The sequence below is a fragment of the Gracilinanus agilis genome, chromosome 4 (assembly GCF_016433145.1).
Source record: "Gracilinanus agilis isolate LMUSP501 chromosome 4, AgileGrace, whole genome shotgun sequence".
NCBI classification, from domain to species: Eukaryota; Metazoa; Chordata; class Mammalia; order Didelphimorphia; family Didelphidae; genus Gracilinanus; species Gracilinanus agilis.
Window position 1 is genome coordinate 157,713,906 of NC_058133.1, and position 18,646 is coordinate 157,732,551.

The window sequence follows — 18,646 nt, forward strand, 5'->3', positions numbered from 1 at the left end:
ATCCCCTTCTCTGCATTGATGTGAATCTCAGAGGGCACAGACCATGCCTATTTTGCTCACTTTATATAGCACTCAGGACAAGGACATATGCAAAGGTATGCATCTTAAAGGATGAACCTGATTCACAATATATTTGTAATGGGGTATCCCCACATCATTGTATAAGGGTCACAAAGAATTGGTTCAAGCCATTGGCAAGTCACCTCATTTGATGGTGGAAGTGGAAATTTGATAATTTCTGTGTTCCAGAGATATCCTAACTTATGCCTTGAAAAGAAGACCTTTAACATAATTGAGGTTTAATGGATATTCAATAAGCAATATGCCTCTATTTCCCTCCTATTTAATTACAACCCTTAAACCCAGTTATTTGCCATTATTTACATAACCCAGCCTTCCTCTGTCTACCATCCGTCCTCAGCTGTTCTTCCTTGGTCACAAAGGACTGGATTTTACTAATGAAGTTTTCACGGTCTGATGGTTCAGAGCAGTGTCAAGCTGTTTGCATCAGCAATACTAGAAGGTGAGGGGGAAGATAATGTTGATCCCTACTGGCCATTCAAGGCTAATAGGATTGTGTTTCATGTCCTTGTACCAGATTGCCACAGTTTCCTTATGTGATACATCTGGGGTAAAGCCACTCTGGGAACAAAAGTCTCAGATCCTGACACACACACAACCTGACTTAATCTGGCAGTGATTAATTGGCAAATAGCAGAGGAGTTTTTTGTTTGTTTGGTTTATTTTGTTAATAAGAGATTAGAACAAAGCAAAATGCATTCATGGAGGGGTCACCTGCTCCCATCAAATGTAAATGTTCTGCATATGTTCACCTTAGAGACAAATTCAAGCTTTTTGTCAGTCAAGCAACAGTATTAAGGAGAATCCTTCAGCTAGTATAGGAGTAAAGAAGGCAGCCTGATGTACTAGAGAGCTAGACTAGGATCAAATGGGTTAAAGTACTACCTCTGACATACACCAACTGGTCCTGTGATCCTGGACAATTCATTTTGCTTCACAGTGACCCAAAGTCAGAGTCTAAGTTACAGAGCAGGTGCTGATTTGATTTGGTAGATAAGAGTTTCCTCATTGGGAGTTTCCAATATCAATGCAACCATAGGTTTTGTCCAGGATTTTAAAAAGTAGAGAGGAAGTATCACAAATTTTGCAGGAAATAAGGGGATTTTAATATGGGAAGATATGGTGGGGCCAGCCCAATTGCCCTGGTATCTAGAAACTCATTATGCACTTCCTATACATAGAGGCCCCAAAGAAAATCCCCTCCTCTGATTTGAAATATTCTGTGGGTCACTATCCACTAAAAACTATAGCTCAAAAGCCCCTACCAATCATCTAGACACCAAAATAATTCACAACAAAAGATATTTAGACTAACATATCAAATAAAATGATGGAAAAGGATTACCCTTACCCCGATGCACACATAGGGTATAATTTCCCACATAGTACTTTGCCATCTAGGGGGGAATGCATTTAGGAGAGGACAATGGATCATTTCAATTTCCACTGCACCATTCTGACACAGGAAATGTTCATAGAGGACATCCACATAGGAGGTTGCATGTGCTACAGAGCTGCCTCAATCCTATAGTGCTGTCATTGTGTCTCTGGTAGACATCACATTCTTTCTGGTGGGCATCTCTGATCGCAGAACTACTCACTGGACTATGTACAGGGTTTTAGTTCATTGGGGGCATTGGCTAGAATAGACTTGAGTCAAGAAGTCTTGAATTTTGTTTCAGACACTTAAAAGCTGTGTTAACTTGAGAAACTCACTTTATGTCTTTAAACTTCTGTTTTCTATTCTATAAAATAGGAATAGCATTTTCTTCATAGGGTAGATAGATTGATAAATAGATGGAACATTTATTAAATACTTATTATGTCCCAGGCATTATGAAAAGTGCTGAGGATACAAGTAAAAGGGAAAAAATATATAGTTCCTACTCTCAAGGAACTTACATTCTAATTGAGGATGCCAAGATATGAAAGGGATCTAGAGGCCAGGACCGTCCCGCCCTCCTGGGCGCCAGCCCCAGGCCGCTGCTGCCCTCTGGAGCCGCGCAGGAGGCTCCGAGACAACTTTGGCTGGCCGGTTCATCGACAGATTGAAGTTATTTTCTCACTCACTTAGCCTTCATGTATGGCCAACTGATGTAGCCAAGAGTTACTAAGCACATAGAAGTCAGAACTTCAGAATGACTGAAGAAGCATGCAGAACACGGAGTCAAAAACGAGCACTTGAGCGTGAAACAACCCTAAATGATGTGGATAGTAAAAAAATAAAAATGGAGAAAGGATTACTGGGATCAGACCACAAGACTGAAAGTGACTTGAAAATGAAGTCTGAACCTGGAGCAGCCAAGGTCCAAGGATTACTAAAAGGAGGAGAGGTCAAGGCAACTATTAAGGTGGAAGTTCAGACAAGTGATGAGCCAGTGGATATGAGTACCTCAAAAAGTGCCAGAAAAGAGAGTTCCCTCACCTGATATTATAGTGTTATCAGACAATGAACCTTCAAGCCCTAGAATGAATGGCTTAACAAAAGTACCACTAAAGGAGACCAACACCGAAGCCCTCCTGAAGAGCAGTCCAGAAGAACGAGAGAGAATGATCAAACAACTCAAAGAAGAACTGCGATTAGAAGAAGCAAAACTTGTTTTGTTAAAAAAGCTAAGACAAAGTCAGATACAAAAAGAAGCCACTGCCCAGAAGCCTGCTGGCTCCTCTGGGAATGCTGTGGCCACCCCTCCCCCTTTGGTACGGGGAACACAAAACATTCCTGCTGGCAAGCCATCTCTCCAGGCTTCATCTACAAGAATACCAGGCAATGTTATTCCCCCTCCTCTGGTCCGTGGAGGCCAACAGGCATCTTCAAAGCTGGGATCTCAGCAGAACACACAGATAGTGATGCCCCCTCTTGTTAGAGGAGCACAGCAAATCCATAACATCAGACAGCATTCCAGCACGGGGCCACCTCCTCTACCTCTGGCACCACGGGCATCTGTTCCTAGTGTGCAGATTCAGGGACACAGAATTATACAACAGGGTCTCATCCGTGTTACCAATGTCCCCAACACTAGTCTGTTGGTGAATATCCCACAGGCCTCACCAACTTCAATTAAGGGTACAACAGTCACATCTGCTCAGGGTAATGCAACTACCACTGGGGTTGCATCCATAGTGAATGCCAATGATTCACCAGCCAGCCGGCAAGCTGCTGCAAAGCTCGCCCTACGTAAACAGCTGGAAAAGACACTGTTAGAGATTCCCCCTCCTAAACCACCTGCTCCGGAGATGAATTTTCTACCCAGTGCAGCCAACAATGAATTTATATACCTGGTTGGATTAGAGGAAGTGGTACAGAATCTCTTAGAAACTCAAGGCAAAACTTCAACTGCAGCTTTATCCCATGAGCCCTACATGTGTGCTCAGTGTAAGACTGATTTCACCTGCCGATGGCGAGAAGAAAAAAATGGAACCATTATGTGTGAAACTTGTATGACATCAAATCAAAAAAAGGCACTGAAGGCTGAACACACAAATCGTCTGAAGGCTGCTTTTGTAAAGGCTTTGCAACAGGAGCAAGAAATTGAACAGCGGATATTGCAGCAGACATCTTCTCCAATGCAGACCAAGTCAGAGTCAATGGCCCAACATCATTCACTAAAACAGACTTCTAGCCCCCTGGCCCGAGGCCCCCCAGGGGCTCCCCGAGGAGTCTTGCATACATTTAGCCAGTCACCTAAACTTCAAAATACAGCAGCTGCTGCAGCACTTGTTACCAGGCCAGGTAAGCATGCTGAGAGACCTGTCAGCAAGGGCAATGCTACCACCAACTGGAAGAAGACTCCCATCAATACAGGTGGCGCTCTTACTTTTGTTAATCCTAGTTTAGCAGTACATAAAAGTTCTTCTGCATTAGAACGTCAGCGTGAATATCTCTTAGACATGATCCCACCACGATCCATCCCTCAGTCTGCCACATGGAAATAATGCAAAGCAAAGCCCAAGTGGAAGACTTCCCTCTTTCTGCCATCCTTTTTTTATGCCACAGTACAGTGTGGGACCTGCTTTAGCCCAACAGCTGGATATGTTCTCTCCCCTTTTTTGAAGGAAGCAAGATGACCAGTTCTCAACTTCACAGTGCTACTGTTCTCATGGTATGAGAATAACCGCTGGGTTGTGGAAACAGAACTTTTTGATACTTTGGCTAGGAAATTCTCAAGATTGGCTGGTGGTGAAGGGCAGAAGGGTGGAATTAACATTACTTGGGGAGAGGGGGAGGTTACATGGGGTTTTTTTTGTTTTGTTTTGTTTTGTTTTTGTCTTTAGTTTCACATCACCAGCACAAAATTGGGACTAAATGGACTTGTTCTGCCTTTGGTTCTTTCACGTTAGTACCTTGCCAGTCACAAGAACTTGTGAGATGCACTGGAGACCAAGAATGCCCTTGTGTGAATAGTGAAAATCAGAACCCAGTGATTACAGATCTGTTTAGTGGGTTGGATTTTATTTTATTTTATTTTTTGTTCCCCCCCCCCAATCTTTCCACCCTTTTCTGACTGCCTCCCCTCACGGCAATCTTACAGATTGAAATATTTTTTAATCAGCTCATAATAATGGAGTTAGTGATAAAGAAGTACAAACTCAAGAATTCCAGTTGGGCATGATTCCTTCCTGGAGTGGTTTGTGCTTGGGAAGGCACCATTAATAGGAACCCATGGCATAGACGTCTTATTTTCAGCAGAATTTGTTGGACAGACTTCATGAGAAGCTCGAAGGCCTAGCCCTGAAATTATTGAACGTTGAAGCAGCCGCTGTCTCAGCCACATTCTTCCAACTTACTTTTAAGTTTCCAGAAACTAGGACACTTATCAAAAGAACAAAACAAGAAAAAACTGAAAAATAAAACAAAACTAGAAACTCAGGAAAGCTGCATGCTATTGAAAAAAGTGAGGAGATAGATTGTGGCAAAGCCAAGAAGGTTGGTTTGGGGTGGGGGGGAGGGGAGGTTTGGGATGGGGGATTTTTATTTTGTTTTTCTTTTCCTACTGTTTGTTATTGATGGACAGAACTGTGAGCTATCCTAGTATATGCTCTTGTCAGATGTCAGCAGCAAAAGCACAGAATGGGTGTGCTTTAGGTAGTATATAAAAAACTGCCTAATCCTGATTTTTTTTCTTCCTGCCCACCCATCTCCTTTGTTCCATACATACCAAGCATGTTCCTCTCATCACATCACTTCAGTGTTTCATTTTGGGGAGAGCTTTAGATACCCCATCTTTAAAGTCAGGGTTGCCTACACTGTTAGTTTTGGGTTCTTCCTTTTAGTCCACAGAAACATTGAGAAGGATTAAGTCTACTTTTCTTTTTCTCCTTCAGATTGTTCTAAAGTGGCAGAGGTTACCTATTTTTTGTTTGTTTTTTTATTGGTGCCAGAATTAGTTCTGATATTAATGCATCACAAAAATATATAAATGTGTGTACATGTATATTAGTATATGTATACACATATGTATATATATACATTTGTACGTACAAATGTATGTGTACACACATGTGCACATGTGCACACAAGGGGATTACTGGCAGATTTCCACTAGTCTGATTTTATCATTGGCCACACTTAGGTATTTAATTTAAGAACATTCTGTAGGGCATCCCTCTTGAAATCCAACTATTGCATTCTAATAAAAAGCTCATTTTAACCCCCCCCCAAAAAAAATGAAAGGGATCTAGAAAGCTCCAGGACAGGATAAGGGGAGGTAGGTTGCTGAAGAGAGATAGAAAAATCCAGAGAGTAAAGAGTGGAGCCCAGAGTGAAGTAATGCTGGCCTGGCCACCTCATGAAATGGGGGTCCAGACAAAAAACTCACCAATCAAAGCTATTGTGATTATCCCACCAGATATATATGTAAATTGCTTTGAAAAGCTTAAAAGCAATTTATTAATTGAGGCAGCAAAGTGGCTCAATGGATAGAGAGCTGACCCTAGAATCAGGAAGACCTGAGTTTAAATTTGGTCTCTGACATTTACTTAATGTGTAACTTTAGCCAGATCACCTAACCTCTGTTTACCTCAATTTCCTCAACTGTAAAATAGTAATAATAATAACACTTAACTCTCAGCATTGTTGTGGGGATAAAAGATAATATTGTGAAGTACTTAGCACAGTGTCTGGCACATAATAGGTTCTAAATAAATATTAGTTGCTAGCTGCTAGATGTGAGTTACTACTATAAAGTGGGGTGACAAGAAAACCTTTGACAAAGGTTGCTAAGATCTTTTCATTCCCAGCCATTGTGGTTATAAGCTATCACACCAGGTCAGAGCCAAGAAGAGTAAGCCAGAGTGCCTTGAGCTAAGATTTGTCTATTCTTTGCATTGCCTAGGTCTGGTATTGATTTAAAGAACAAAGTCCATGGTTCCAGACAGTATCTGAGTTAAAGTTAGATGTTCTTTATAAATCCCATTTAATCATTTTCAGGGAGTTTATCTTCTCCGCCTCCAATTCATTTCAAGTTCCCTGTCCAAAAAATAAAATAAAATAAAAGTCAGATTGCTATTGAGGTTGGAGTGATGAAGCCCACTTAGCTCCAAAGATCCTCATTAATTGTCATGCACATAAAATTGAGCAAGAACAAAAAAACTAAGAAAAGGCCATTGTCCTTCACCTTCCTGGTTCACATTTCTGCCATGATTAGGCATATTTTCAGAAACAACAACAAAACCTTGAATTTTATGCTACATTTTGGCCAGTATAAAACCCTACTGCACTGCTTTCATACATTTCTTTGGCTGTTCATATATACTTTTTATGACATGTTTGAAAGGACTGACACAAGATCCAGGGCAAAAAATGTTTTTGGTTATCATCTAATCCAATCCCCTCCTTTTACAAATGAGGAAAATGAAAACCAGAAAGGCTCAGAGAATTCAGTGTCCCATAGGTAGTGTAGTCCTTCAGATTCCACATCCAGTGTTCTTTCCATTACATCTCACTATCTCCCCTAGAAATTTTTGTTGTTGTTGAGACATTTCAGTTGTGTCTGACTCTTCATGACATTATTTGGGGGTTTTCTTGGCAAAGATACTAGAGTGTTTACCATTTTCTTCTCCTGCTCATTTTACAGATGAGGAAATTGAGGCAGAATTAAGTGGCTTACCCAGGGTCACATAGCTTGTTAAGTATCTGAAGCCATATTTGAACTCAAGAAGATGAGCCTTCCTGACTCCAGGACTGGCACTCTATCTACTGTATTGCCTAGCTGCCCTACTACTGGAAATACCTGATGCTAAAGTAATACAGTGAACAGCTAAGTAGCCCATTTCTTCCTATGACAAAAGTATTATTGTATCATATAATTTTATAGTCAGAGAAAACTTTAAATTTCTGCTCCAACCATTTCATTTTATGAGGAAGAAACTGAGCCTGAGGAACATCAAATAATTTTCCCCAAGATCACATGGCTAGTCAATAGTTAAGTCTAAACTAGAACTCAATTCTTCCAATTCATGAACATAACTAATGCACCCCCAGAAAATCACAGATGCAAATGGCATCCCTGTCTCCAATCCTTACAATTAATCAAGCAATATGTTTGGATACCTACTATGTACAAGAGACTGTGTTAGGTGCTTTGGAAAAAAAATAAATATAAGCTACCATCTGTGCCATCCAAGAGCTTACAAATATATTTAGGGAAGAAGATACAAACATTTAAATAACAATACAGAATAAAATGATAATACATGTACAACAGATGTGTCAAGTAGGACTTAATTACTAAATGAGTGACATATGTTAGTTTGAGGCAGAAAATTCTTAGCCATTTTTATGTTACAGGTCCTTTTGGCAGAGCCTATAGATCTTTCTCAGAATAATGTTTTTAAATGCATAAAATATATAGTATTACTATGGTAACCAACTATTCAGGGATAGAGCTATCAAAATGTTGCTTTTTATTTTAAATATCCAATTTCACATACCCCAGGCTATGAATCCCTGGTTTAGAAGAAAGAGAAACCACCATGTAAAGGCAAAAGGGAATGAAGGAATGGAGATTGGAACATTTGTTGGACAACAAGATCAACCTGATTCATGTTCAGTGTGAATATTTGAGGGGGGAGAGAGAGAGGAGTGGCTGGGTGGCTAAGAAAGCACAAGATTATAAAGCAGTTTTAAAGCCAGTTATAGGAACATTGACTTTATTCTGTCATGGAGAAAATGGAAAGTTAGTGAGCAAAAAGGTGACATTATGAAGCCCAATGGTAAGGAAAACTAGTCCGGCAATGCTATGCTGGATGGGTTGGTAGGATGAAAGATCAGAAGAAAAGAGGTCAGTTAGAAAGCTGTGATAGTATTTCAGATGTCAAATAATAATATCCTGAATTACAGCAATAGTAGTAGTGAAAAAAGATTGAATATAAATGGACATGACAGACAATTTAATGGAAGAATAAACATGAAAGAGTGATTGACTGGTTATGAATGGTGAAGGAGGGAAATGACTTTAATCTGTGTAAGTGGAAGAATCACAAAGACAAAAAATTTAGGAAAGGCAGCTGATTAGGAGGAGATGACAAGTTCAGTTTCAGAACCATTGAATCTGAGATGATGGCGAGATATTTGTGGAAGTATCTGGTTGGGACACAGACTTGAAGCTCAGGTGAGAGGATGGAAAAGGAGTGGATAGATCTTGGAGTTCTTAGCAAAGAAGTAATTGTTGAATTAGATCACATCAAGGAAATAAATATTGTGAGGGGAAAAGCAAAGAATCATTGATTGGGCCTTGGAAAATACCAACAATTAAAGGGATGGGGAGGGAGAAAGGAGGGCAGTATGCAAGGAGGAAGATTTATCAATGAAACCATATTTTAAAATCAAGAGGCAGGGGGAGAAGCATTAGAATGTCATGAAACCCAAGGGAAGATGGAGTTCCAAGGAGAGAATGACTAGTGATATGTTTCATCCTGTAGGATAAAGACAGAGAAGAGGTCAATAGATCTGCTGGTAAGGAAATTGTTAGTAATTTCTGAGAGAGAGAGTAGTTTCAATAGAGAGGGAGAGCTAAAGACAGACTGCTGGGAGTTAAAGAGGGATTGAATGGTGAGGAAATGAAGGTAATTGGATATAGGAGATCCAGGACAGAACATTTCATTCCAGATAGGATTTCAGATGAAACACTCCATGATACAGCGACAATCTATCTCTTTTTCTACATCTTTTCCCTTGATCCCCCTGGAGGGCAGCAGGGCCCATGCCTTACAAGCCTCTTTTGTGTAGTTGTGTTTGATGTGTATCACCCCACAGTGATCTAGGTCTTTCAAACCCTCGCATTGAATTCTGGCTGAGCACCTTACTTGGGATTTCCTTGCAATGCCACTTGCTACAACTAATTTCCTTCAGGATACTGGTCACATTCAGTAATTTACAACTGCATATTAGAGATTCTGATCTCTTGAAAGTGGCTGATCATTTCCTTTGACAGCTCTAATATTCTTTTCTATATTTCAACTGAGATACTAGTCCAGAAGACCCTTTACAGCATAGAGCTTGGAAATCCTTAAAAAGGATTGTACTCTCCACCTACTTCATGCCAGAGATGTAAAAGATTTAAAATACAGAAAGAAATATATATTTCTGGACATAGTCAATTTTAGAATTTATTTTGCTAGACTGGTTGTACTTGTTATAATGGTTTTCTTTTTCTTTTCTCTTTTTAATTGTTCATTTGGAGGGAGCTAGTGAGAAGCAGAGATAATTATGCATATAAAATGAATTAATTAGCTTTTTTAAAAAAAACAGATTGGCATCTAGAGTAGATTATGGGGATATAGCCCTTACATGGGACTTCCAACTAGATGGTGCAGTGGATAGGGTTCTAGGCATGGAATTACGAAGATTCATTTTCCTGAATTCAAATCTGGCCTCAGATACTTACTAGCTCTGTGACCCTGGCTTATTCACTTATGCCTTAGTTTGCTTCAGTGTCCGTATCTGGAAAATGAGCTAGAGAAGGAGATGACAAACTGATCTAGTAAGAAAATCTCAAATTGGGCCACACAGAGTCAGATATAACTGAAAAATGACTGAAAAAAAGCATAGACTTAGAACTTGAAGAGAGCTTTATGGAACACTGGTATATTGTATTAATACAGCAATCTCTCACCTATCATGGGAGTTACATGCCAAAGACCCCCACAATAGGTGAAAATCCACGAAGTAGTGGTGTTATATTTAATTTGTTATATACATATATATTTAAGGCTTTATAAACCCTTCCCACTCTCCTATAAACCATTTCCACACTCTTATTAACCTTTCCCACACTCTTATAAACACTGAGCCAAACCGCACCCAGGATACAGAACACAGTGCTGTGGTTGGTCACCTTTAATTCCATCAACCATGGACTCTCACATTGGCAAACTTGCGCAAGCTGTAGTGGCATATACTGCATTCCCATTGTGTAGACTATGGCATTCATCTGCAAAATCCCTTGATATGGTGAAAACTCCATGATACAGAATTATATTTTTTTTTAAATTCACAATATAGGGAAGCTGCAATAGGTGAACCATGATATAGCGAGGGATTACTGTATACTGGAACTCATGCTTGAGACACAATTTTAGCTGATATATTCTTTGTTTGATATGTATGAGTTTTTAAAAATAACCGGCATTTGCATTTCATCAACAATTCACATGCTTCATTAATTTTGGCTTAATTTTTAAAACTATATCATATTTAGAGGCAGCTAGGTAGCACAGTGAATAGAAAGCCAGGGCTGGAGTTAAAAAGATATGGGTTCAAATCTGAAAAAAAAAAATATTTTCTAACTGTGTGTACCTGGACAAGTTACTTAACCCATGCTACTCTTCTCTCTTAGAACTGGAACTAAGATAGAAGGTATAGGTTTAAAAATAAATGGTATATAAATGTTCCAGACTTTTCCTTTTTTTGGCATATAAGGTGGAAAATGCAGAGACGATGTATTGATTTTATGAGCTAGGTAGGGAAAAATGTTATGATGTGGCAGATGTATAATTAATACATTGATTTTATGGATTTGGAAAGGGAGCAGTGTTATGAGGTAAAAGATGTGTAATCAATGTGGGGCCGGGGAGTGAGCAATGTTCATTTATTCAAAGCATTTATTCAGTGTCTACCAAACCAAGGACACTGTGCTAGGTATTAGCAATATAAAGAGGAAAATGAAAGAGAAACTTACATTCCACTTGGGGGAAGAAAGGTATGGTGAAAGTCTGGGATAAAACATGTTAACAGTTACATGAATATAAAACATATACCAAATTCAAAGCACTTTTAGTGAGGGGGGAAAGACACTAAACATTGGGGAGGCAGGAAAGGCCTCCTATTGGATGTGGCCTCTGAACTGAGCCTTGAAATAAATTAGAAGTTCCAAAAGGTGGGCATGAGCAAGGGAGCACATTCCAGGCTTGTGGGGACAATCTGTGGCAAGGCGCAGATGTATGTGTTTTGGAATGTCTCAAAAAGGAGCATCAGAAAAATTTTCCGTGGTTACATGATTCCTGTTTTTACTTTCCCCTTCACCCCCACCCCTTCAAAATAAAATAGTTAAATCTGGAAAAAAAATTAAACTTCCTGAAGAAGTTAAAAAAAAAAGGAACATCAGGTAGTTTGTCTGAAACATCCCTAAAGTATGTGAGGGGAAGTAATATGAAATTAGCCAGGGAAGATAGACTGGTGCCAGATTGTGAATACATATCAGAGGCTGAATGAATGGGAGACAACAACTTGCCAAGACACTCAGGAAGAAAGAGAATGGGGTATATACCAGCCACCGAGTATTTCAAAGAAGAGCATGCTTTCTGGGCTAGACCTGACTCGGGCCAGTCCATTGATAATTTATGTTCAGTATTGGAACACAAGAATTATTCATAGATGATCCAAAAGTTAACAAAAGGATATACTTATCTAGCCATGTCAATAGAAGAATGTTCAAAAAGGACAAGGAAGATGTTCCAAGTTGATTCAGCTGAGCAAAGTTTCTTGGCCTGGGCAGTCTGTTGTTTTCTATGAGCAAAGCTCATTGCTAGAGATTCCAGAGGCTGTTTTATATTCAAGCAACCAGGAAATGATGTCAACAGCCTGAGCCATTATTCCCTGGAGCCAACTGGGTTTGAAGATGTTCTCAATCCTTTTTAAGGATAACCTTGTCTGACTTGCATGAAGGTATGGGTTGGGATATTACACCTAATAACCAGTATCATTACCAGGCAAACCCCAAATGACATTATGAAGACTTGTACATGACTGAAAAAAATGATTGAATAATAAATGTTCCAGATATTCTGTAACGATACAAATATTAAGCAGAAAGGGAAAAGAAGGCATTCAAAAATGAAGCCTCCCCATCCTCATTATCAGGAGAATGATCACATTCCTCTAGAGCAGGGGTGTTTACTCCAGGATCCAGAGATCCCTTCAGAAGTTTGTGAACTTGAATGGGAGAGAAAATTACACTTATAGTCAGTTAGTCAGTGAGTCAGTAAACATTTATTAAATTCCTACTCTGCGCCAGGCACTGTGCTAGGCACTAGGTTATAAAAAAGAGAGCAACATAGTCTTTGCCCTCAAGGAGCTCTCAATCTAATGGGGGAGATGATAGCTACAAAGCTTTCCTGAAGCCAGCTTATAGCCAGGGGAGCCAATTGTTGAATTGTGAGTATGGGCTTTTATACCTCAGAAAAATAGCAAAAATTATAAATCAGGAATTAATTTATTGTTTTGTTCAACTGTCTAGACTTAAGAAAGTGCTCGAGGTAATAATACAGATTAAGCTTAAAAATGTGTCCTTTAGGCAAAAGCACTCCAGTATCTTTGCCAAGAAAACCTCAAAAATGTGTCCTTTAAACTTTTTTTTTCAGAGCTAATTGTTAAGCATTTCACAGCCTATCCCTAAACATAGGTCTCCTGACTCAATCCAGACCAACTGTCATCGCTATATGGCAATCATTATTATTTTTTTTAATAGAAGCTAGGTAGCATCATGGATAAAGCACCAGGTCTGGAATCAGGAAAACCAAGTTCAAATCTGACCTCAAATATGTACTAGCTGTGGGATTCTCCATTTGCCTCAGTTTTCTCATCCATCAAATGAGCTGGAGAGGGAAAAAGCAAAAACCAATCCAGTATCTTTGCCAAGAAAATGCCAAATGGAGAATCAAGAATGGAACGTTCCTGAAACAACTTAACAACAATCCAATATACCCTATTTGTCAAACTGTAACTGTTTGGTCAAGTAAAAATGTACATGGATTTGGCATCCCACTCTACCTGAAAAATCATCAGGTCAGTTTTCTAATGAGCTGTAAAGCCATTAGAGTCATGTAAAGTGACAGCCTTTCAAGTCCAGGCTCAGAAATGCCTGCCAACATTCTAAGTGAGGTTATGACAACCTGTCAGAAACCTGTACTTTTCTAAGTTGTCTCAGAACAGGGTCTGGCTCTTTGCTGCCCAGATAAGTGGCTCCTGGCATATCAGTAGAAGCCTTAGGCAAAGTCTCTGTAGAAAGCCTTTCCTGGCTGGTATATGCATGACAAAGTGACTGTTTGCACCCAGGAGTCACAAAGATATTCCTGGTACACAATAAGATTTGGTGTATTATGTGGCAACCATGAATATCATCTACATAAAAGGCCAGCTTTCCCCAAGGATATCCATAGGATTTTCAGATAGTCTTACAAGTGAGGATTAAGTCATCTTTGAATTCAGAGCCCAAGAAAATTCATCAGCCTTTTCACTCTGACCCTAAATCATATAACAGGGAACCTTAGAATCCTAGAAATTCCTAACAACAATAATAGGGACAACTAAGGTAACTAGTGGTGCAGTGGGTAGAGTACAGGGTCTGGAGGCAGGAAGACCTGAGTTCCAAACTGACCTCAGACACTAGTTTTATGACCCTGGGCAAGTCACTAAGCCTCTGTTTGCCTTAGTTTCATCTGTAAAATGGGGATAATAATAACACCTATCTCCCAGGGTTGTTGTGAGGATCATAAAATAATAAAAATCAAAAAGGTATTTAACATGGTATCTTGCAAATAAATAGCTGCTACATAAGTGCTTATTCCCTTCCTCCCAACAATAACAATAAGAACTTATATTTTTGTAGCCTTTTACTGTTACAAAGTACTTACATTCCATTTGAGCTTTACTACTTTTTAAAGTAATGGGCAGCTAAGTGGTGCAGTAAATAAAATGTCAGGTCTGAAAGTGGAAAGACTTATCTTCCTGAGTTCAAATCTGGCCTCAGATACTTCTAGCTGTGAGACCCTGAGAGAGCAAATGTTTGCCTCAGTTTGCTCATCTGTCAAATGAGAAGTACATGGCAAACCACTCTAGTACCTTTGTCAAGAAAACTCCAAATGAGGTCACAAAAAGTCAGACATGACTAAATGACTAAACAACAATAAAAGTAGTATTTCCCACTTTAAATACAGGAAAACTGAGGCTCAGAGAAATGAGATGATTTATCTTTTAGATGATTTTAGACATTAGATGATTCACGATTTGAATTCTTACAAAGACAGTAAGCACCACACTAGCGGGGTAGGGGAGTTTTTATAGGAAGTTTCTCTGATAAACATCTAATTTCTCTAATATGTAGGGAACTGAATCAAATTTATAGCAATAACAACATTACCCAATTGATAAATAGTCAAGGGATATTAAGAGAAAATATTCAGAGGAATAAATCAATAGTCATATTAAAATGCTCTAAATAACTAATAATTAGAGAAATGCAAATCAAAACAACTCTGAGGTACTACCTCATACCCATCAGAATATCTAAGATGACAGAAAAGGAAAATAACAAATACTAGCATGGATTTGGGGAAAGAAGAACATTAATGCAGTGTTGGTGGAGCTGTGAACTAATTCACTCATTTTGGAAAGCAATTTGGAACTATACCCCAAAAGCTATTAAACTGTGTATACCCTTTGACCTAGCAACACCACTCTTGGAATGGTACACCTTATTCCAAAGAGATCAAAAGCAAAAGGACCCACAAGTATACAAAAAATATTTATGGAAGTTCTTTTGTGGTAGCAAAGAATTGGAAATTGGGGGGGATGCACACCAATTGTGGGTCAAAGGATTTATGGTAAAAAATGCTAATCCACTTTTAGATAGAGAACTGATAGACTTAATCACAGATTGAAGCATATTTTTTTCCTCTTTCTTTTTCTTTCCTTTTTTTGACATAACATAGCTAATGAAGAAATTTGTTTTGCGTGACTTTATATTTGTAATGGATTTCGTATTTCTTGCCTTCTCATTGGATGTGTAGGAAGTGAGGGAAAGGAGAGGATTTGGAACTGAAAATAAAATTGAATTTTAAAAGAGGAACGGGGAGGAGATGGTAAGCACCAAAACATGGATCCTAACCCATGCCTCCTGATTTCAAAAACAGCCTCCTTAATAAAGACTACAGATCACATTTCATTAAAATTCTTACCAGTTTACAATAGGTCTTGTTTTAAGCTCTTACACCTGCTGTGAGCCTTAGCCAATTTTAATGGTTGTTATGCAGAAATCTAATTAAACTACATATGACTAATCTACCTAATGCCCATTTCACAGATTTGGAAAGATGCACACAGATTGGTTAAGCAAAACACAGGGCCTTTCTGTTTATGGCAGAACATGTAATAGAACCTAAGTACCTAGGCTCAAATTTTCACAGCTAGAAGATAGGGAAAGCTATAATCTCTCAAAGTCTACCAGGCTGTCTTGGGGTACTGCTGAGAAGGTGAGAAGAAGATAAGCAGGAATGAAAAAAAATTTAAAATGTTCAAAGTCTAAACAGAAAGGTTGGATAAATTAATCTAGGATTAAAACTGGCGCTTAGTTCTCAGATTTACTGACATATGTAGATCTACAGAAACCAGATCTACAGAGACTGAAGAAATCTACAGAGATTGGGTCTGGTCAAAAATATGCTTGCTCTGATATTTCCAGCCCCAGATCCCATCCATTATACATTATCACATTTTTCTGGAAGCAGTTTCCCAGTTTCCAAACTGCATTAGCTGAGCATACTGAGCCTGCTCAAAAGGGCTGGGCTTGACCAGACTATCATATCGTCCTCAAATTATGGTGACTAAAATTGAGTTGAATTCTTCCAATGTGCTCTGACAAGGACAGATTACAGTGGGACTGCATTAATCCTGGTAACTATGCTTCTCTTAAATTGGTTGATGCATTTCCTGTGTATTCACATTGATATTTTATAAAAGTTTTATTAATGTCTTTTTTAAAGCCCTTACTTTCTGTCTTAGAATCTATATGAAGTATTTTCTACAGATTTGAATTCAGGTTCTCTTAAATCCAGGCCTGGCACTCTAGCCACTGTGTTATCTAGCTAGCCTTTATTATTGCCTTTAAAAAAAGCAAGCAAACAAACAAAGCCTCTTACCTTCCATCTTAGAATCAATATTAAGTATTCGTTCCAAGGTAGAAGAGCACAAGGGCAGGCAATTGGGGCTACAGCTAGGAAATGCAGGTGAGATTTAAATCCAAGTCCTCTAGACTCAAGGCTTGGTATTTTATTCTCTGTGCTACCCAGTTGCCCCTTCTTGAGGTTTTTTTTAATAAACCACAGTCAACTTTGCCCCCATAGGAACCTTCCCTTGTAACAAAGAAAAATGAGTCTTGAAAACTGGATAGAATCCACCGCTGCCTGTGACCTAAATGGATAAGTCTTGCTTCTGAAGCCTGGGGAAGTCACCAGGGAAAAGGAACTTGGTATATATGCCCCCATAACTGTGCCATCACAGGAGGTCACACAGAGACACAGAAAGTTATATGCAGGCAAAGTTAAACTAAAATCTCCCAGCATCCTCCTCTTCCCCCTCCCCTCCAATCTACCTCTGCTTTGGTTCCCTTATCCTTGAACTCTCAATGAGCACATCTCTGAGGCTGAGGCAGAGGAAAGAGGAAGGATTAGAAAGGACATTTGGATGAGTTTTAATGGAGGGAAAAACAGAAACAACATTTTCAACATATCAAGGGGAATTCAAGTATCTGGGCATCAAAATCAGAGGAGATGATATTTTTGCCTTGCCATTTGATAATTTAATCCTTCAAAAGGTGAAGGAAGTGATAATAAGGACTCACATTGTGGACTTGATTTGGATCAATATTAAAGAACTAGTTGTTGAAATGGAAATGATGAGAATGACAGAAGCAGCCATTCCATCTTAGAGTTCAGAATAGAAAAGAAGAGGAAAGCTGAGCATTGTTTGCCATGGAGTTGAACATAGTTTAATTTGGAGACAGTAATTTTCAAAGAGTTCAGAGAACAACATTTAGAATCCCATGCCTACAATCCTACAAGGGAAGTCAGTCCAAGAGAAAAGCTTTCAAAATTGAAATATTAAAGACACCAACATAAACCATTCCAATGAGAAGGATGAGTGGGACTTGTTGAAAGAGACAAATGTGATGTACTCCATCAACAGTCACATTAAAAAAATATATCCCAAATCACATGTAACAAGAAAAATGGAAATGGAAACCACATGAAGATTTAACTTCTTATTCATCAAATAGACAAGATGATAAAAGAGGAGCATAGTTAATGTTTGAGAGATTATGGGAAAACAGGTACATTAACAAACTGTTGATGGAGCTGTGAATTGTTTCAATTATTATAGAAAACCTCTTGGAATAATGTGAGAAAAGTTACTAAACTATTCATAATTTTTGATGGAGTAATGTACCCAAAGGAAATCAAAGACAGAAAGAAATGCCCCAAAATATCCATAGCAGTGCTTTATTTAGAGACAAAAAAAAACTGAAAACAAAGTGCATGTCTGTCAAAAGAAACAAATGAAAAATCTGAGGTATATGAATGCTATTTTTACTGTTATTGTTGTTGAGTTGTTTCAGTTGTGGTCAACTCTTCGTGATCCCATTTGGGGATTTTTTTGGCAAAGGTACTGGGATGGTCTGCCCTTTCCTTCTCCAGGTCATCTTATAGATAACATAACTGAGACAAGCAAGATTAAGTGACTTGCTCAGGCTCACACAGCTATTAAGTGTTTGGGGCCAGATTTATTTTTTTTTCCCATCAAGATGAGTCTTCCAAATTCCAAGCTTCTAAGGCATCCTTTTACAAAATTGTCTTGCATTCATTTGACACATATTCCACCTGGATTTATATGTGTATCTGGTGCCACTCCTTTTAGAATATAAACCCCTTGAGAATAAGAACTATTTCACTTTGTGTCTCCAACATTTAATACAGTGCCTCTCACATAGTAAAGACTTAATAAATTTTTATATTTTGATTGATTATTGATTTGGAGGGTCAAGCAGAAGATCCAAGAAGGGGTAGGATCATTATTTGGGTGAATAAGAGAACTATAATGGACAAGGGGGAAAAAGTGAAACTGTTTATTATTTGCTTCTATTTTCTCTATCAAGCTTGTATCATTTTTGTACTGGAAAGGATAGAAGAAAGAAAGAAAGAAAGAAAGAAAGAAAGAAAGAAAGAAAGAAAGAAAGAAAGAAAGAAAGAAAGAAAGAAAGAAAGGAAGGAAGGAAGGAAGGAAGAAAGAAAG

General features: G+C 38.7%; 1 protein-coding gene across 1 annotated transcript; it reads left to right on the forward strand.

Annotated features, from left to right (window-relative positions):
• Window positions 1-2,033: 2,033 nt before the first annotated feature.
• On the forward strand, window positions 2,034-4,125 carry LOC123244950 (transcriptional repressor p66-alpha-like). The gene is given in 3 exon segments (XM_044673622.1): window positions 2,034-2,116; window positions 2,211-2,482; window positions 2,484-4,125. Coding segments are annotated over 2 exon segments (1,797 nt in total). The 5' UTR covers window positions 2,034-2,116; window positions 2,211-2,219; the 3' UTR covers window positions 4,018-4,125.
• Window positions 4,126-18,646: the final 14,521 nt, after the last annotated feature.